Raw genomic sequence first — 21,144 nt, forward strand, 5'->3', positions numbered from 1 at the left:
GATTTTTATGTAATGTGTCCCATTGCTTAGATTTGGCCACTTTACTAAGCACAGTGCCACATGCCTGTAATCCCAGCAACTTGGGAGATTGAAACAGGAGGATGGCGAATTCAAGGTCAGCTTGAATAACTTGGCGAGACCCTGTCTCAGAATTTAAGAAGGGCTGTGATGTAGTTCAGTGGGAGAATGCCCCTGGGATCAACCCCCAGTACCCCTAAAAAAAAAACCAGAAGGGGGCTGGGGAGATAGCTCACCTGGCAGAGTGCTTGCCTCACAAGCACAAGGCCCTGAGTTCGATCCCCAGTACTGCAAAAAAAACCCAGAAGGATGGTAGTAAACTGTACCAACTGTGTGGCTGGGTGCGTGGTTCACCAGTGGAGCACGTGCCTAGCACAAATGAGGCCCTGGGTTCCATCCTCTGTCCACCAAAAAAAAGGAAAAAGAAAAAGCTAGCATTCACAAAGATTAGAACAATTAACAGAGGTAGAAATCGGGTTTATTTCTCACTGGGTGCTGTCACATTGCATGAGCACAGTACCTGGCATACCTGTGTTGAGGATTCATATGGTAAAGTGTACCTACAGAAGCACAGAGACCAGTGTGTTGTCCCCAGTGGAGTGGAGCCTGTGGGTGGACTCAGGGTGAGACGTAGCTCTCCTGCCCCCAGGATAACTGTTAACTCTTCAGAGTGGTTTTACACAGTACCATTTTACATATATTTAGTGCTTTATATTTTTTAAAATACTTTGTTTACTCTTTGTGTCTGGCTTCTCTTATTATGTATTACATTTTTAGATCATCCATATTATTGCATGTAACTGTAGAAGGTTCATTCTCATAGCTAGTGTGTGTCTGTGTCCAGAGTTGAAGGTGGGGATTGGGGAAGGAGAGTATCCATGGTATAATTATCCATTCTGCTGTGGATGGGCATCTGGACAGTTGTTTCCAATTTAGAGCTATTACAGCACTGTTCTGAACCTTCTGGTCATGTCCTTTGGTGAACATCTGTACACATTTTTGTTAGACACCTTTTTCCCTAAAAGAATTGCCAGGTCATTGGATTTGCATGTATTCATATGATTTCACCACTAGTTTCCACAGTGGTGGATGCTCACACCAGTATGTGTGAGGTTCCGCTCCTCTGTCTCTGCTGGGCAAGTAGTGGACTGTGTTTCCCTTGTGTTGATGAAGCCGAGAGCCCATCCAGACCCTCATTCACGTTTCTGTGCTATCTGAGCGTCCTCTCTTGTGAAGCGCCTGATCGAGCCGCCTTCCTTTCAGGCACCTGCCTTCTTAATGTCTATGCTGCTTTATTTTAGATGTTAGTCCCCTGTTGATTATGTGTATTGGAAATATCTCCTCCTCTGTGGCCTGACTTTCATTTTTGAATCAGTCTTCAATCAACTGAAGTTTTTCATCTGAATCTAATCCAATTTGTCCTTCTTTTTTATGGTCAGCTTATGATTTTAGTTCCTGTTTAAGAAACCATTGCCTATTCCCAGATGATGAAGATGTTTTCTTCTAGGACTACTCATTCTAAAAAGACTTTTTGTCATATTTCATAGCTGCTTCTGTGATAACTGCATTTGAATTTTCATTTATTGAAGAAAACATAATGACAAGAAGCTTCAGTAAAGCTTTTAAATAAATTTGTAACCTATTCATAACAGTGTCTATAGATATTTGAAAAGTTGCAGGAGACTTTTTTTTTAAATATTTTTCTTTGTAGATGAACATAATACCTTTATTTTATTTAGTTAGTTTTATGTGGTGCTGAGGATCGAACTCAGTGCCTTACACATGCCGGGCAAGCACTCTACCACTGAGCTACAGCCCCAGCCCCTGCAGGAGACTTTTTAATTGGAGACTGTGCAGTGTGCTGCCCACATAGGTTCTGCACTTCCCAGAATGTTGGAGACTTAAGGCTTGATGGCCAAGGACTTGAGAGTTGCTGCCTTTTTCCCTCTTAGCCTTGCTCACATCAGAAGATATGCCTGTCCATTGTTCCATGTTTACAAAATACCTCTGCCCCACGTAGTCTGCTATACGGGAACACCATATGGAGAAACAGGATCTCTTCCCTAAAAGAGCTTAATGTCTAGTTAGAGGGAGTCAGTATTTGTAAACAGGTATGTCGTAGCATGCTTCTGGTGTCCTGGTGGATTTCAGTGTCTTGAGATGTTAGAGAGAGGTAGGAAGTAGGAGGGCATCAGAAAGACCGTTTTACGGAAAGCAGCCCTTGTGTTATCAGGCAGGTAGAAGGATGGGTGATTTAAGGTTTCTCTCAAAATTGACATCATGCTTCACAGAGCAGTAAAGTGAAACCTGTTCATTCTTACGCATCGTTGGTAGGAGAATAAAGCAGCACAGCCTCTTCAGAGAGCAATCTGGCAGCATCTGTCAAAATTTAAATCTCAAGTCCTTGCATTTGTGCTAAACAGACACTGGGAATACAGTGTGTGTATCAGACAAATGCCCAGTGTAGGATAGCATGACCTAGCTCCTCCAGTCCTGTTCATCTAACACACACACATACACCATTATTAATAATGTCAAAGTATGGCAATCAACTAAATATCCATCAGTGGAGGAATAGTCAGATAAATCACAGTACATCCATGTGATGCCATATTGAGGAGCTAGTAAAGAAACAGCAGTCTCCATGTGCTGAGGAGGAGCAGTCCCCAGCGAGTAATGCATGAAAGCAGCAAGGAGGAGAGCAGTGCCCACTGCTTGCTCTCCTTCGTGCTTCAGAGAGCAGAGCAGGACAGGAATTCGGTCCCTCCTTCCTAGAAGGCTGCACCAGCAGCAGGTCACAGTGGTAGCTCTGCCACGAGACAAAGGGACAGGCATGTTCTGAGTGAATTTTTTTAATGTGTAGCGTATTACCTACTTGAAATGTTTTTAAAAATGTGTAATTTTTTAATTAGAAATTTTACTAATGGCCTGAGGCTGTAGCTCGCTACAGAGTACTTGCCAGGTATGCATAAGGTCCTGGGTTCAGTCCCCAGAACTGCAAGAAAAATTTTTTGTTTCTTAACTAAATACTGTGTGTTATCCTTGTCTGAATCCTGGGACAGAAACTGAACATTAGTGGAAAATCCAGTGATACCTGAAAAAAGTCTAGAGTTAGTTGTGATGTGGCAGTGTTGATTTCTTCACTTCAACAAGTGTCCTAGGACAATATAAGACACCAGCATGGAGGAAACTAGATGAGAGTGTACAGCAACTCTCTGTATCAGTCATCTTTGCGACTTTTCTGTAAATTATTCCCGAGGAAAATGTTTATTAACATTTTTTTGACTTTTTTTTTTTTTTTTAATCAAATTGTATCTGCAAAATTGTGACTGAGAAGGAACAGATTTGGAAAGTTGTAGCTCATTCCCTCTTCTCTCATCTTGGTGTAGGTCGAAGAATTCCATCCACTGACACCAACCCGCCATCTGGCGGTAAGGGCTTCAAACTCCGCAGACAGCCATCAGAGCCAAAGCGAAACTGCTGCTGATGAACTCAGCCTCCCAGACTTTATGGTGAAGTAGTTGGTCCCGAAAGTTAGCAGGAGGGCTGGGGGGGCCCTGCTGCCAGTGTCCACCTAGCCACTCGAGTCTTGTTCATGCAAAAAGGACGCACAGAAATTGGCTGGTTCTGTTCTCCCCTCGAAGACTGCAGCAATGATATTTCAGTCTGTGGACGTCCGTTATGTCAAGCATCTGTGGTGTCTAAAGGGACTGCATTGTTGACTCTTACCCTTGCCGAGGGGAGCACCTCATTATATGAATGGTGGAATTAAATTGCTGAGTAGTTTTATAATCAGGATTTTATGTAACATTTGTAAAGGGAAAATTAGCACTTTCGTGGTTCTTGAGGGGAAAAAAAGGCAAGATTATCATTTCCTTGGTTTCGGGTTACCTCTGTTGGAGAGAGTTGTGTCATTTAAATGAGGGAGGATATTGCAGTGGAGGGACAAGGCAGTTATGTTTGAAGCTGAAATGGTGATGCCTAGGACAAATACTCCGCCTCTTATAGCACTTTCTGTGGAGCCTGTTAGCCCCCGATAATACAGAAAGCCAACCCCACGGCAGTGGTCGCCAGCTCACTTGGGGTTTGCTTTTGACTCTGTCATGCATGCATCACTAAACACATCACTGGCGCCACTGTGGCGGTGGTAGAGAATCACCTGGAATAAATGAATTACATATGTCCTAAACAGGTTAGCAGCAGTTTAAAAATGAGGAAAAGGAGAAAGTAAAAAAAAGTAATGTAAATGCTGTCAATTTTTTATTTAACCGAAGTATTTTGGTGGGGAAAACAAGTATCAGTTGCTTAGCATATGTAAAGTTGTAGTCTGTATTTATGAGACCATTGCTTAAAGACTATAAATTATGTAAATACATTAATAAATTCTAAGTTTCATGAAGCACTCCATTTAATCTCGAACCCAGTCTTGTGATGCCCACCCACTGTTTAGCCTGTCCACTGGAGGAGACCCTGAGGCACATTTGTGTCCTGCAGAGACAGACGTTTAGCTTGTAGTCTTTCCAGGTTTCTCTGCCTTCCCTTCTGCCCACCCCTCTTCCCTCTACATCCCATCTGGAAATGATAATAAAGACATATGCCACTTCGACAAGCCTGACTAGTTCTTGCTGGCCTGTGGTAAAAGAGGGAGCTCTGAGCTCAAGTCATTTACCTGGTCTTGGTAATAAGTTTCCGCTTTCACGGTGACCCCAGACCCACTGGTTTAAGAGCACTTTGCTTGTCGCAGTCTAGCTTATCTTTCCGTTTCCTTTATTTGCCCCTGCCTTTGTTAGTGGTTAACACTCTTTTCCCTCAGGGAGCCTAATGAGGTTTTTAATATGATCTAAAAATAAAGCACTGAAGCGTGATTGGTGGAAATGTGCTCCTGGTCTAATTTGGCGCCCTCCAACCTGAGCATTGTGCAGGAGGAAATTTACAGGGTCAAATAGGAAATGAAACAGCTTGAATTCCAAACTAAATTGTGTGTGCAGAGCTAGCCTTAAACTGAACAGTCAAGACTTTGAAAATAATTGTTATTTATGCTCCCCCTACTTGATATGGATAGATTTTAATGGGAAAATTATAACTCAGAATAAGTGAAAAACGATTCCCCTTTCCCTGTTGTATGTCTTGACCATTTGAAATTGCTTCATTCTTATTGGAATCATATAGGAAGAGTGCAGCTGGTGAAGATTCTGATGCCTTCTGGTGAAGCACACAGGGACTCCCCGTGTCCTAGCATCGCCTCCAGCCAGCACTAAATTAGCAGACTGGATAAGAGACTGAATGACTCCTAGGGCTGGACCCTTGCCCCAGAAGGTGGCTTGATTCTACTTCATATGTATCCAGGATGTCCAGCACTGCCCCTGTCTGTCCCCAGCATTCCCACTGCTGGACCTCTGTCTCCACGACAACCAAATAAAAACAAAGGTCGCTTGGCTCATTACAGAGGAGGCAATGCATGTGAGGCCCTTCTTGTCTTATTTCACAAAAAGATGACGCAAATCCACAACCTTCACATTTTTTCCACCAAACCTGCCAGTAGATGCCGTGAGCATGTGGTGCTTGGTGCGCGGGTGAGGCCCTCTGAACCTCTTCTGAATGCCTCTGCTCTCACTGGGATGTTCTGCATCTAGCCCGACTCAAGGCCATCTCTCCTGCCCTTTGCAGCTGGCTGCTTCTGTGAATTTCTTGTGTAGGGAGTGATTCTGCTTGGTCACAGCCACATCTCATTATCAGATGAGCAGTGTGGAGCATAAGCTCAGGCATTTCTGGGGCCTCTTCTCTTCTCCCTCGTTTTCATCAATCCGTCCAAGAAATTGACAGGGTGCTATTTCTCTTGTAGTATCTTTGTAATGCTTAACAACAACAACAGGTTTCTATCTCAGATCCATAACCCATGCTCAGTGAAAATGGGAAAAAGTTCTTCATTTTATATTGTTTGCTTCTAAAATGCAAAGATAAATACTAAAGTCAGAAGCAGTGCTTTACTTTGAACATATTTCAGATTAACCTGACTAAGCAATGATCTACCACATTTTATATCTCTTTATTTCTTCTTGTGAGAAAAAGCTTGTAAGACTTCAAAGGAATTGAGACATAGCCCATCTGTAAAAACCGTTTGGTTCCCTTATGACACAGGGCCATTTTTAAAAACTTTGGGACTGAACAGAAGAGAAAAATCATTAATTAGCTGCAAGTGTGTATCGATTCCTTTCAGAGAAGTTGAAATAAGCTCTTTGCAGGTGTCCAATCCTAGAAACCACTGGTCTCCAGCTCTCTCTTTTTACATAAGTGTTTTTCTGATCCTGTGATAACTAATTAACTATCATGTGGTGATTAAAAGAACATAAAGTAAGAGTATGATTAAGTGTCCTTCATTTCCAACTCTGTAAGAAATGACTGGGGAGAAGTATCTACTGCAAGCCCTCTGGTTCCAAATGAAACCCCATCTCCTGCTTGTCAACCACAGTCAGGACAGGCCCTGCTCAGAGCAGCTGAGAGACTAGTTCCTTTTAAACAAGGATGTGTGTCCTGGTTCCCCACTTCTGATGTGTGAAGTGCCTGCTGTCTCGTGGTCCTGTTGCCTGGGTGCCTGCCCGTGTCTGGAAGGATGGAGACGTAGCAGAGGCTTGAGCTACTTCTTTTTTTCTTTTCCTTTTTTTTTTTTTTTTTTTTTTTTTTGGATGCTGGGGATCGAACTGCTTACAAGGCAAGCACTCTACCAACTGAGCTATCTCCCCAGCCCCTTGAGCTACTTCTTTAAGTGGGCCAGTGTCCTCTGGGGTGTCAGTTCTCTGTATTTTTAAATATACAAGGAGGAAAAAAAAAAAAAAAATTTAATTTTGAACTTTTCTTCAAGTCTTCTATTTCTTGTCTCAAGAAGGAAATAGGCTTAGGAAGACTTCTAAATCCCTAGGAGAGAGTGATGACAATGGCCTTTGGAAAACAGCCGCGTGGCCTCCTGGCACTGTGGAACTCCAGTGTCTGCTTTTCCTGGCATTGCCTTTCATTGGGCAGATTTCACCATACTCGGTACATAGGTCTCCAGATTCCAAGAGAGATTTGTCCTAAGAGTGAGCCAAGGAGGTCATATGAATTCTGTTTGGCACATTTTCATTTATTCTCTCAGAGCACACTCAGAATGCAATGTCTGATCTCTTAGAGTCTCAGGCACACAATGTGTTACACACCACAGATGAGCACACTGAACATACAGATATCTCTGCAGCAGCCTGTGGGAGTGAGGAGAGAATCCTTCCTCCCAGAGAAGAGTTGTTGGAAACCCATTAGTGCTGATCATATGAGGTGCCTGCTTTAGAACGTTTGGAGAGTGACAGCCCACAAACTCTGACTGGCCCTCCTTGCTAAGCCCAGGAAGTTAAATGATAGTGACAAGCTAGACAGAAAAATCTTCATTATTTTTAAATTTGTTTTAAAGGGATGAACAACACAATTTTTGTTCACTGACTTCAAAAGAACTGCACCTCATAATAGTTTTTAAAGGAAGAAATGGAATGTACTTTGGGGAATCATGCTGTTAAATATACCCAACTTCAGTCAGCTTGATTCATTAGAAAATTTTAAAATCATTCAAGGTAATCTTTAGGATATCCTGTAGTACTGTGATTTAAAAATTAGAAAAATAAAGTCCAAGCAACAAATGATCTAGGAGATACACATTATACTGTGTAGTTTTAGAAAAGAGTGGTGGGGGTGGAATTTAGCCTGGGGCTTTAAGAAATGACCTCTGCAAATTTCTTTTGACAGCAGAGTTGCTTGTCTTGACTTCCAGTAATAGAAAAACAGGCAATTTGATTATCCGATTTGCAAGAAATGTTAATGGAATTCTAGGGCATTTGTCCTGTTTCATGTGCAAATGAAAGTCTAAAACATATTAGAAGAGTATTACATTTTTCAGGAGCCTCCATTTCCTTCACCTAAGAGAATGATAAGTGAGAGACCTGTTGCGACGAAGTTTCCTTTGACATCACAAGGAAGGTGAATAAATAGAACCAAGAAGCAGCACATTTCTCAACGCATCCTTCAAGATTCTCCTAGCTTATAGGAAAATGATATACTTTCCAAATATAGAAGGACTTTCAGTAGCATAGATCAAGTTTAATTTGATCGTCTGTACCATCAGAAATAACTAATATCTGTGTTCTTTCCTTTCAGAGCATAATCAATTATAGCTATGCTAGAATATTTTTGGCTTCAAAACAAAAGGATTCAGAGTTTAATTTTAAAAAGTCTCAAGCCTTCCGTCAATTTCTTTTGTTATGCTGAACATTTTAGATAGTAAGATTAGGCTATATTGACAGTGGTGAAGTTAACCATGATGTCTAACAAATTTTTTAAAAAATTGTCTAATTTGTTGCAAGTTTTTTACATCTGTCTGGTGCCTAGTGCCTCATCAAAATGCTTCATAATTGCAACAAACAAAATTCTGGTAACTTTCAGGAATTCAAGTACCAATTCTGTGTGCCACTTAATGGGAAGTCCTAAGATAGTAATGATTGTTCAAAGGACTCTTGTTTTTGTTTTGGGGCTTTTTTTGTTTGTTTGTTTTTTCTTGATTGAACTGGGGATTGAACCCAGGGATGCTCTCCCACTGAGCTACATCCCCAGCCCTTTTTTATTTTGAGACAGGGTCTCACTAAGTTGCCTAGGCTGGCCTCGAACTTAGGATTCTCCTGCCTTCACTTTCTGAGTCACTGGGATTTACAAGCATGCACCACTGTGCCTAGAACCCTCTGAAAGTTTTGAAAGCACATTTGACTGTGTTTACCTCCACTTCCTTTGTATATGAAGTTATTACATAGTGTATGAAGCATAGTCTTAACATGGATCATGCATATATCAGAGGGACGAGTCAACTGTGTGGGGGAAGTGATTGGCAGCTGGCTAGTCAGCTCTGTTGGTGACTCGCTTTTTAAACAGTGTGTTGTTCTGTGTAGACAGAGCTTTATTGCCCTGGAAAAGATTTTGGTTTTTTCCCTGTTCATCTATCTCAGTCTTCCCATCACTTTGCTTTATGAGTCACACACATAATCCCCAGTTGTTACTCTGACCTTAAGGATTTGTCTTACCTTCTCTGTGATCAAAGTGGAATTCTTGCCTTAGTTCCCTTCTCACTTTTTGGTGATCTCTCCCTTAGAGACCCTGCATCGTTCACCTCCCCAGCACATGACATGCCTTCCCTGCAGCCTGCCAAGGTTGCAGCAGCAGGCTGTGTCCACTCCGTACAGCTGGGCGATCACATCTGTGCAGTCAGACGCCAGAGCTGACTAGGTAAGAACCTCCAGGATTTCCAGAAGAAGGCGGGCAGCACTAGCTTTCAGTGGGAGCTCAGTTGACTGGCAGAATGGTTTTTTGATCATTGGAGATGGCTTACATGTCAGAATTTCACTAAGTCCGTAGTAGAGCATTTGTTAAAGTTCAAGTCAAAAAGCCTAGAAGTGAAACAGCTTAGAGATGAGCCTAGACATTTAAAAAAAATAGCCCTAAGCCATCATACCAGCAACTCATTTCTCCTAAGAATGTTGTACTTTCTTAAGACCTGATGCAAGGAGTAAAATATTTGTGCCTTTTATAATAGCATCTGTTGTGAGAAAAAATCAAATTCCTAGAGTTTGGCCACTTTGTAGCACTGTAGAAGCCAGGCCATAGCCATGGCTTCACACTGGGTCTTACACTGCCTGGGTACCTGTACTGGAACGTGGGGAGGACGGTTTGCCAAGCTTATGTGGATGTTTGAAGACTTTATTTTTGCGGTCTAACCTCGGGCTGGCCCTGAGTCTGTGACCATATGATGTCTGTATTATTGTAGATGCCAACAAAAGAAAACTAGCCTTTTTGCCTTTTGTTGTAGGGTCTTTCTTTTTATACTTATGCTGGTAGTGGATGGTTTGAAAATGCAGGTAGATTTGGTATACTTTTTGCTGTGCTGTTTTAGCCTGAGTATTCTATGATGCACTTTTATAGAGTAAAATGTGCTAAATCACTATGAAGTTTGTTGTAAGAACAGTGTAAACGTTTTGTTAATAAAATGCTGTGTTTACACATGTGCGTATCTGCCTTTTGATGGTTTCTCTTTGCAGTCTTATGCAGCACACATTCTGTTTTTAATTTTGTTGTTGTTGTCAGTAGATCTTTTATTTTATTTATTTATATGTGGTGCTGAGTTTCGAACCCAGGACCTCACACATGTCAGGCAAGTGCTCTACCACTGAGCCCCAGCCCCAGCCCAAGCACACATTCTTAACTCATTGTTCTGACATTCCTGAGGACTTGGGAACTCTCCCCCAGCACAGCAAAGCCTCAGTGGCATCTGGTGAGCAATGGTGCGTCTGGCTCGGTGGGCTTAGTCCCCGTGGCCTCCTGCATCTCTGCCAGCCTACAAAGCCCCCTGGGCACTTGATGGGAACACTGGTGCCCACCGTGAGGACCCTAGGTTCCTGAAGGAAGGGCCTTCAGGAATCTCCATTTGGCGGATTTCATTTACAGACACCGGTATTTCCATCCCCACGTCAGCGTTAGCTCTAGACTTGCTCAGTGCCTTCCCCTGCCCACAGAAGCTCAGCTTCTGTTCCAGTTTCCTCTCTGCTGTCCCTCTGTGCTCCACTTGTGCTCTGAGGGAACCTCAGAGAGCAGAGCAGGTTTGTGTGTCAGTTTGGCCCCTCTCCAGACTATGTGGTCCTGAACAAGACCCTTAACATGAGTGGTGGAGTGTCTTTCATCTTCACCAACGGAGGGTAGTCACAGCTTTACCACGTGGTTGTTCTAGTGGGATACCATCCGCTGGCACTTAGCTCAGCTCTACCAAAGAGTAAGCACTCACGTGTATTTCTAAGCCATCTGCCTGATAATCCCTTCTGATCCAATGGAAGTAACATTGATGTTGGTGCGGTAATTTGCTGTTTTGTTTTTTACATTTTAAGATAGGTACAAAAAGTGCCACAAGTCTTACATAGTTCAGTTTCACAAAGGTCATCGGTAAGACCAGCTGGCAGATCGGGAGGAGCAGGGTGTTGTCTGCGTGATGAAGCCTGGCCTGTGCCCCCTCGCTTGCTGTGCTGCTCTCTCACGTCACCCATTGGCTTGAGTTGTGCTTTGTGCCGGGTGCACACGTGGCTTGTGCTCCTGGGCTGCTTCTCTCACTCAGCATGCTGGGTGGTAATTGCCTTCACTCTCACACAGACGTGTGTACTGTGGCATGAATAAGCCACCGTTTACGGACCTGTTCTGTGTGCACAGGCACCGGCAGGGCTCCAGGTCTCTGCTGACGGGACCCTTCTGCGGTGAGCATCCTCACATGGGTCTCTGATGCATGTATGTGCATTTCTCTTGCACACATACCTGACAACATGTATTCTGTTGTCTGCTCATTTTTGCCTTAGTAGATAGTTTTCTGAAGTGGTTTATCGACATCGCTCCCACCAGAAGGGCACAAGATTCCCCTCGCTTAGCATCCTAGCTAGCTTGCTGCGTTACCTGCTCTTAAGGCCAGACCTCTTCCTTCACGCTAACCGGAGTTACCTCTGAGGGAGGGGCTTGGGTGACAGAACTGTCACCTTTGCTCCACTTTTCGCTTTTATATGTACATATGTACTTTAATTTTTTTTTTTTTTTTTTTTTTTTTTTTTACCATGAGTATGTGGGTATGTTTCTTCTTATTTCAAAGGAAATCAGGAGCTCCTGAACTCTAATCCTGTCTTCAGAGCTTTAGTGAAAATTACATGGATACATTGAAATTGCATCTGTCTTATTTTTTCCTTTTTAAACACACACACACACACACACACACACTTCATTTTGATCAATAAAAAGCTTAGAGTCATATTTGGAACCAGTGTATAAAACTTTACAGCCCACATTTATTTAATTTTGGTTCTTGAGATCTTTTCAAGCTGTCCTAAATCCTCTTGGAAGAAAGGGGGGTATATGTTAAGGAGACTATTAGTCAATGACTTGTCAAAGTAGCATTATAGCAGAAGCCAGTTTCACTTATAGACACCAAGAAAAAGAGAGGAACCCCACACCAAAGAGGAAGAAACAAATGAGCACACCCAAGCAAAAGGAAGCATTAAATGCATACACAAAACAACGTCCATTGTTTCTCCACAGGCAACTGGCTATTTGCTTTAGAACCTGTAGAAACTAAGTCATGGACCCAGATTCCTGAGTACCCTCAAGGGTTATTGTAGACCTTTTTTCATTAGAATTTGAAAAGCAGATTTCCATCAAGACCGTAACTTACACAATGCAGACAGAGCCTTTCAAATTTTTAATTTATTTGTCTTCTAGTAATATCAGCCAAAACAGGATTCTCCACTGAAAATGGTAGTGTTGGTTGGGAAGGCAAGTGTCTTCAGCACCTGAAATTTATTCACCAGCATGTCAAGTTGTCTCTTTTCCTTGTAGCCCTGGAGGAGCCTGTAAAACAGGAAGTGGGGGGGAGCTTTACAGCTGACACCTTATCAAAAGGAATCACTTTATCAATCACAGTTCTAATCAGACCTCTAGTCACTCAGTTTTTTTATTTTCAGTACAGCTTTTCAGCATCTCCCAGGGAACAGCATAAGCACCAGACACAACCTTTCAAGAGCTTTGCAGGAAGCTGCTGTGGGCTCAGGCACCACTGTTAGTGGGGTGAGAAATAAGGGGGGGGGGGGGGTGTCACATTTTCCTCTATTAGTATTCAGTGTAGAATGGAACTTCAGGCCTCTGTAATAAAATATATGTAAAATAAGGTGGGAGAGCTACCAGGGTTCCATTCTATTAGAAAAGGGCATTTTTAAGAAGAAAATTGTGGTGTTGTGAATGTTAATTTGAGGTTAATGTACAATGTTAGGGCACCAAATCTGCACCAGTGGTATACTATCATCAACATTAAAATTGCCATCGGCTGCTCAGATGATGGGGTCAGGTCATATCTTGTTTGCATATAAATGAGGACACATCATAGTTTAGGGAAAAAGCAGCAGACTGCACGGCAGTGACAGGGACGCTGTGGCTGCTCTTTACCAGTAGGGTGGGCTGCTGCCCGAATCGGCCATTAACAGCCAGACCATTGAATCATCAAATACCCCACCCAGAACATTTGACTTGAATTTATTTTTATATGCCCTATATCCAATATGATAACCCTGTTGGAAAATTAGGATCCCTCTGTGTGGGTTTTCCTGCCCTAACATTCCTTCTGAACAGAATAGGAGATGGGAGTGTTGGTGGCCAAGAGGCAATTTCTATAAGTGGCCTGTATATAATAACTTTGGGGCTGAAAGGACAGCAAATTCTGAAGCCATTATTGAATATATCAAATTCTCCCCCAAAACAGCCACCTGGAGGAGAGGAAGAAGAACCAATTACGCCAACAAGAAGGACCCTTTCAGCATTAACTGTGTTGAAATGATGTACAAGTTTAGTGATCCCAAAATCTTGAAGAGAACATTTCAAGAAGTGGAATAAAACCTTATGGACTCAAGGTTGCCTCTAAAATGATGATTTGGCCCATCATTTCAGAGGGGCTTCCAGGCTAGCTGGAGGACACTCCTGAGTGTGTCCTTGGGTCAGTGAATGTACTCGACGTATAAGACCAATAATACTAAATCCCATTACAAGCCCTAGCATACAACTGCTTACAACAAAACTAGGTACATTTCGAGCCTACTTTTTTCACCGTGGGTCCAGTAGAGACTTCTTTATTGTTTATGTCTAAAAGCCTAAACAATATAAAATATTCTCTTCGTTTTTCATAATGCTGTAGTTTAAAACACGTGCACACATGCATGTGTGCACACACACAAACACAAAAGGACGGAAAGACCAGTGACTTAAACTGCAAAGTAAAATGTGAAAAAGACAAGAGATTGCGTGTGGTGCCACTGCAGAACAACAGGATTAGAAAGAGGAGTTTTGTCAGGAGAACTTGGGCTCCAGGCAGGGAGCAGAGAAGCTGGAAAGGGACAAGGACAGCTGGAGAGGTGGAGAACCTGTGAGGGAACAAGGATGCGCCACAGCTAGCTGCCACTGGCTGCCCTCCTCTGGTCCCAGCTTGCTGGAGCTGATGGAGCATCAGTTATTATTTGTATTGTCAAACGTTGAAGCATTCCTGCCTCTGCAAAGTCCAGTGTCTCAGACTCAGAGGAAGAAATGAGTGGAAAACCCTGCAGGACGGGTTTTATGCCTGCAGACACAACCAGGTATCATCACAGCACACAGAAATCGGGGCCTCAGGAGGGGAGTCGACTTCTAACAAACAAGGGGAGGCATTTCTCTTGTCCTGGGAGGAAATAACAGAAGGTATTTACTACATGTTCCTGTCCCCAGTTGCTGCAAATTAAGAATCATCTACTTTTATTAATAACAGCATTCAAAGATTGGGGGCGAGGGGTGTCTTCAGAGTCACCAGATGAGGCTGGAGAGCCGGTTCTCAGAGCTTCAGCTCCTGGATGTTGTTGGTCTGTTTGGGACCCAGGAGGTTTACCGAGTCACACTACATGAGGGGACCCTGTACTTCATAAAGGACCGCACCACACACCTACCCTGCGGCAGCTCCCAGCTCACACACATGCCAGCCTCCCGGATGCCACATGAGGGGCTTGGGGACTCCATCGTGGGCTGCCCTCATGATGCCAGCTGATATCATGCCTTCATCCATTGAGTCCCTCCCCCCTGTGAAGATGAAGCGACTAAGGCTCAGTGCGATGACACAGCAGCTCCTGCAGCCAGGACTTCACAGCACCCCTGCTGGCTGGCTGTGCCCTGTGCCGCCTGGTGTGGAACACGCTGGATGTCACAGGCGTGCATCTCACAGGCCACTTGGACCATGAAGATCGAGACAAAGGCACGGTCCCTCAGTAATTACCCCTGATCCCAGGCAGAACGTGTCTAAACCCTAATATTGACCAGACCACTGATCAGCCTGGTGGCAGCCACTCCACCAGCCTTCGTTGCAGGCTCCCTCCTGAATGCCTCTCTGGATCCAGATGGCTCTGCCCGGATCCTCACAGCACCTAAGCCGGAGCAGAGCTCTGCAGATCACCTTCCGCAGCCTCACTCCATCTCCAGGTCAGCTCCAACACCCGTCCCTGCAGGGCCCACAGCCCCAAGCCAGCCAGGTCGCCTGCGGTGCATCCTGGGCTCGTCTGGAGGGCACTGCCTGCAACCTAGGTCACTGGTTGAGTGAGCAATAGTACTAGTCACACATGAGTGGGTCCCGCGGCTGCTGAGGGCAGGTGGTGACCCAGGCAGCCGGTGCCCCACTCCTGCCACACCAAGCAGGAGCACAGCAAGGACACCAACTGGGTCCCAGTGTCGGTGACAGGCCTGCTGCAGTCCTTCTTTTCTCCCGAGAACACTGCATCTCCTTTACCTGTCGTCATCGCTTGTTTTTGTTTTTCCACCAGATGGAAAAGCAAAAAGTCGTGACAGTCACTTGAGAGTCTCTAGCTCCAAGCGTTTCTGGGGAGCAGGAGCAGATGATGGAAATGGAGACTGTAAACGGGACCGTTCCCTTGCCCCACCTCGGCAGACCTCCACCCTGCCTCTGCCTGCCTGCTGCCTGTCCCTCTGCAGGGAATTCAGGGATTCGGGCCTCCTTCCCTGTGCGGAGGGCCAGAGGCTGCTGCAGGCTGCTGCGCCCGCTTGCTCGGAGGGCTCGGGTGCCCCCCGTCAGCGCACGGGAGGTGGGGGACGCAAAGCTGCATTTGCAGAGCAGACAGTTTTAATCAGATCAGGGAAAACAGCAGTGTTTTCTAATAAAGCTTTCACTCACTGGTTGCATAATCATTTTTTATTAATTGCATGTATTATTGTCATTTCTTTGGAGTGGCCTGGGGACAGGCACACAGAGACAATGGAAAGTGGTCTCAGGCCCTCCCTCCCAGCCATTCCCTAGCAGGGCCCCTCTAGGCCATCCTGCTCTGCTCTGTCTCCCAACTGGACAGGGGGAGATGGGGGTCTTGTGGCTTCTGTCTTTCAGTTGGAATGGTCGGCCAGTGTCCCTCTCAAGTGCCTGCTCTGTGAATGAAGGCGGCACTGGAAAACTACCAGGTCTCAGGCAGGAGAGAGGTGTGCCAATGTCACATACATCCAAAGGCACAGACGGATGTCCCCACCCCCACTCCCCAACACACTGAAAATGATCTGCAGGGACCCCATAAACTCTCCCCACAATTAAACCGCGCTCTCTCACTGCCTCATCAAACATGTATCATGTAGTTCTGCCTCACACTGCCGGGGGGACTGGGAGGTAAATATGCCGTCCTTACCCCTAAGGAGCGGAGAATCTAATTATCTTCTAGAGATCCTTTGGGGATCTGCTTAATAAATCAATACGAATGATTTGTAATTAGAATATCAATTATTTGTATGCAAATGTGGCCTTCTGGGTGCTTGGGGACAAGTCCTAAGGATTGAAAAGACTCTCCCCCTCACCCCACCCTCTTCAGTTCTTAATTACATTATTTCCTTCATTCATCAAACATTTATTGAGCACCTTTTACGTGCCAGGCACAGAGCTGGGGACCAGGAATCGTTCCCTGGTGGCTCCGTCAGCAATAAAGAGCCCAGGGAGTTTGTGGTCATGGAAAAAGCTTTCCATATTTTCCCCAATCCCCCGAACATCCTCAGTTACCCTGGGCTGAGGCAGAAGCCGCTCCCACGTCCTTCTGCATAGGTCATTCACATCACTGTGTCCCTTTTCACAAAGGCATAGGTGCGTGTTTGACTCTGACTGCCCCATCCCATCCAGCCTGGCTCTGAGCTGCTGGGTCTTCAAGGATTTAGCAACTCCTGCACACACACTTCTCCTGAAATGCCACCCCTGGCGGCCCCGAATCTTCACCCACTTGTTCATCGCTTCCCTCCTCCGCCGGCTCCTGCACCACGCCTGCCCTGTTGTGCTGCAAGCCCTGCTCTGTGATGGAGGCAGTGGCTCACCCAGCAAAGACAGGCCCTCCCTTTCTTCATGGGGCCAGAGACCCAGATAAGTAAGTCCATGGGGCGTGTCTGAGAAGTCTGCCCACGCGCTCTGCTGCATCCAGCACTTCTCTCTGGACAGGGACTAAACCTCCCTGTGCCTCAATTTCCCCATCTGAGCACCCAAGAAAAGACGAGTGCTGCTCGTTGTGGTGACAACGTGTGAACCACATTCATGCTGCTCCTGACGTGGACTGGCGTGTGCCTTTGGTCAGCAGTGGCTGCAGCTGTTACTCATTCATTTTCCAGTCAGCTTCCAGAGCCCCTGTGGAAGAAGTGAATCTGTGGATGCAGCACGGTATCCTGGACTGGGCTCTGGAACAGAAAAGGAGTGTTAGTGGGAAAACTGGTGACATCCATCCAGAGCCTGGAGTTCAGTCGATAATCAAGTACCCACACTAGTTCCTTAACTAATGTACCAGGGTTTGTGTAAAATGGTGACATTAGGAGAGACTCATAGGGACGTAGGAGAACTCTCTATTCTGTATATGCAACTCTTCTGCATATTTAAAGTCATTGCAAAGTAAGTTTCCTTAAAAAAAAATTTAGGTCTATGACAATACCACTGTAAGAGTGCCTAGTCTCATCAGACCCTGGAAGCTAAGCAGAGTCAGGCTTGAGTGGGAGACTGCTTGGGAAGTCTTGCTGGAGGCTTATAACGTTTTTTACAGGTAGCTAGCTAGCTGCTAGCTAGCTAGTCAGATGGGTAATTGTATTACTCTGTATAAAAATATTGGACGGGGCTGGGGATGTAGCTCGGTGAGAGAGGACGTGTTTAGCAAGTGTGAGGCCCCCGGTTCAATCCCAGCAAACAAACCAAAAACAAACCTGGACAGATCTCGGTGGATAAGATCTAGTCTCTGCAGCGTAACACAGAAGAGCCCTTGTCCCTCGTCCCTGGCCAGCTACTCCTTCGGTCCTTGGCCTCCTCATCTGTCAAGTGTGGACAGATGCCCCCCCTGGACACTCGGGGGATGAAACATGTCAGTGGGACGCTCTGGGCAGCACCTGGCCCAGGGGGTGCACACTCCCGCAGCCGCTGCTGCTCCCTGGGGCGCCGGCCAACTCTGCTAACCTCAATTTCTCTGTCTATAAAGCGCGAGTGACAGTAGTTGAGACCGTGGCGAGGGCCGTGACAGCAGAACCACGGCTCCCCGAGGCTTCCATACCTGTGCCCTGCCTTCAAGTGTGGTCCCTGCTGGTGGAAGGCACCTCGCCAGTGTCCAAGTCCAAGACTCTGGGTGGGGCCTGGATCCTGGGTCATCCAGGTGTCCTTGAAGGAGGCGGTGGGCATTGGGGCAGAGGAGGGAAGGCGAGGAGGCAGAGCTCTGCACGGAAGCAGAGAGAATGACCCTGCAGGGCTGGCTTTGAAGATGGAGGGAGTGGCCCAGAGCAGAGGAAGGCAGGAGACCCCTGGAAGCTGGGCCACACAAGGACAGGTGTCCTTAGAGCCTCCACACGTCGCAGCCCGGCCAGATCTTGGCTTTGGCCTGGGGAGACCCGGTTGGATATCTGAATTCCAGAATCGTAAACTACTGGAGTAATTTGTTACAGCAGCCACAGGAAACTGGCACATGTGCCAGTCCAGCGCCTGGCAGAAAGCAGGGGTCCTTGCTCCTTGGGGTTCCCAAGCAGGTCCTCTGCAGCCTGGGGCTCAGGACTTTTGCACATGCTGTTCTCCTGCTTGCCTGTCAAGATCTTTAATCAACATAGAAAATTATACAGAGCATATAATGCATTCATATATATAAACATATCTAATAAAATATAACCAGGCACAGTGGCCCGTGCCTATAATCCCAGGGACTTGGGAGGCTGAGGCAGGAGGATCAAGAGTTCAAAGCCAGCCTCAGCAACTTAGTGAGGCCCTAAGCAACTCTGAGAGACCCTGTCTCTAAATAAAATACAAAAAAAGGCTGGGGATGTGGCTCAGTGGTCGAGTGCCCCTGAGTTCAATCCCCAGTCTAAAAAAAAAAAAAAAAAAAAAAATTAAAATATATATTTAAAAAAATCAAAATATATACACAAACACACATACATATTTAAGACTGTTTGCTAATACCCATGAGCGTTCACATCTCCCCGACCTCCGATGCCAGGGGGAAGTTTATTTTCTCTTTGCAGTGTCTTCTCATCCATGCTAGCACAGATTGTAATTATCTTGGTGTTTTTCTTCCAGGTGCCCCTCCATGACAGTGAGGTCCTGGTAGCCAACCCTGCACACCGCACTCTACTGGCTCACCCAGCAGATTCTTAGGAGAGGCAGACCAGTGGGGAACAGGTTTAAATAAACACGTGCAAAACGCACAAGTCAATCGAATTCCTTAAAATTAGATTAAAAACAAGTGAGTGAGTGAGTGGTGAGGGAGGGATTAGGACCAGGGAGGGTGGGCTGATGTGAGATCCAGGGGTGGCAGCACTTCAGAGCAGGAACCCTTTCCTTCCTGCGCATCCCGGTGATCAGAGGGCTTGACCCTACACAGAGCACAGGAGGTTAGAGAGTCAATGAAGACGTCTAGTCCTTTCTGGTTTTAGAGTAGTTTTGGAGTTACAGAAAGTTGCAGAGGCAATGGGTCTCTGTGTGTCCAACCCCTAATGCCACATCAGTGTGGGGCACTTGTCAGACCGAGGAACCATTACCAACGGGAGTAATATGTTAACTACTCTCCCTTTCTTACACGGACTTCCTGGGTTCCTCCAATGTCCTTTTTCCGTTCCAGGGCCCAGTCCAGAACACCACAGGACATTCAGCTGTCATCTCTCCTTAGGCCCCTCTGGGCTGTGACCTCTTCCTGTAACTCACCCTGTTTAATGACCTAGGCAGTTTAAGGTGTTTTACTGAATGTCCCTCAGTTTAGGTTTCTCATATTTTTTTTCCCTGAAGCAGGGTCCCCTTGTGTTGCCCAGGCTGACCTCACGCTCCTTGGCTCAATGATCCTCCCACTCTGGAGAAGCTGGAACTAGAGGCAGGCACCTCATCTTATGTTGCATTGGGATGGAGACCACAGAGTGCAAGACGCTTAGGTCAAGGGTGCCTCCCGCCCAGGCCTTGTTGGTGATGGATGAGGCCGACCCCCATCACCTGGCTAATGGGTGCCTCCTGGGTTTCTCCACTGTGCAGTTACGCTGCCCACTTCCCACACCAAACACTGAAGCAAAGTCACTAAGTGCAGCCCTTGCCTAAGGGGGCCCGATTCAGGTCCTGGAGGGAGGAGTGTCTAATGTAAACTATTTGGCATCCTTCTGTACGGGGGATTTGTCTTGTCGACTCTGTTCCAGGATTTATTCATGTCACTGTGGTCTCGGGGATATTCATTTTCTACCCTGGGACACACTTGCACACGGTGTTGTGCAATGTCGTGGTCTCAGCTGGGGCCCTGGGTCCTTTCAGCTGGCTCCTCTGCCCTGTGATGTCTTCTGAGACCTTCCTTCTTTTCTGGCACTGTAAGTGGTTATAGGTTAATCTTGTGTATTCTCTGCGCCAGGTCAAGAATCATCCATTTTTTTTTCCCTAAGGAGTCTGATTCCATTTATGGGGGAATGGAATGAGAACTAAAAGCTGAGGCCTGGGTGCAGTAAAATATTCCTAACATGACAGCTCCTCAGGAGGCTTCTGTTTCTGGCAATATGGAGGATTAGATATGCTGAGTGACCTTCCCAATCAAAACAGCTCACACGCTGGATAAAGTGTTTTAAATGCATCAGTAAGCTGCTACAAGGGGGCTCTGAAGCCAGACAGCGAAGGGAAGATGAAACTCTCAGAGATGAGCTGAGTCCTGACGCTGGTTTTTGTCCTGGGCAACTGTGGAAGTCAGTGGGCAGATTCTTAAATTTTCTCAGTCTTTTGGGTTTCACGGGTCAGAACACAAAGATCAGGTTATGTCCCCTCCCAAGTTGGGGAGTCTAGTAGGAGCACCCAGGGCCCAGTGAACCAAAAACACTGTACACAGCCCAAAGGAGGAACACTGGATGGAGGAACTCGCAGAGAGAGAGAAGTTCGGGTCTGCCGGGAATTGTGAATGCAGGGTAGCTTCCCAAAAGGTTTGTACCCCAAATTCACATGGCCCGAGCAGTCTGAAAACCCTAAACTGAGCAGTGGAAGTTGCCCTGGCCTGGCTGGTGCTCACCCTTCGCCCACCCCCG

The 21,144-nt window shown here is 45.9% G+C and overlaps 1 protein-coding gene across 1 annotated transcript in view; it reads left to right on the plus strand.

Moving 5' to 3' along the window:
- Positions 1–10,088, plus strand: part of RAB22A (RAB22A, member RAS oncogene family) — a 62,452-nt gene extending 52,364 nt beyond the window's left edge. The window contains exon 7 of the mRNA XM_079128604.1: positions 3,408–10,088. Within this exon, the coding sequence (XP_078984730.1) occupies positions 3,408–3,505 (98 nt within the window). The 3' untranslated portion in view covers positions 3,506–10,088. The remainder of the gene's footprint in view (positions 1–3,407) is intronic.
- The last annotated feature ends 11,056 nt before the right edge of the window (positions 10,089–21,144 follow it).

Source organism: Sciurus vulgaris (genome assembly GCF_902686455.1).
Source record: "Sciurus vulgaris genome assembly, chromosome: 2".
Classification (NCBI taxonomy): domain Eukaryota; kingdom Metazoa; phylum Chordata; class Mammalia; order Rodentia; family Sciuridae; genus Sciurus; species Sciurus vulgaris.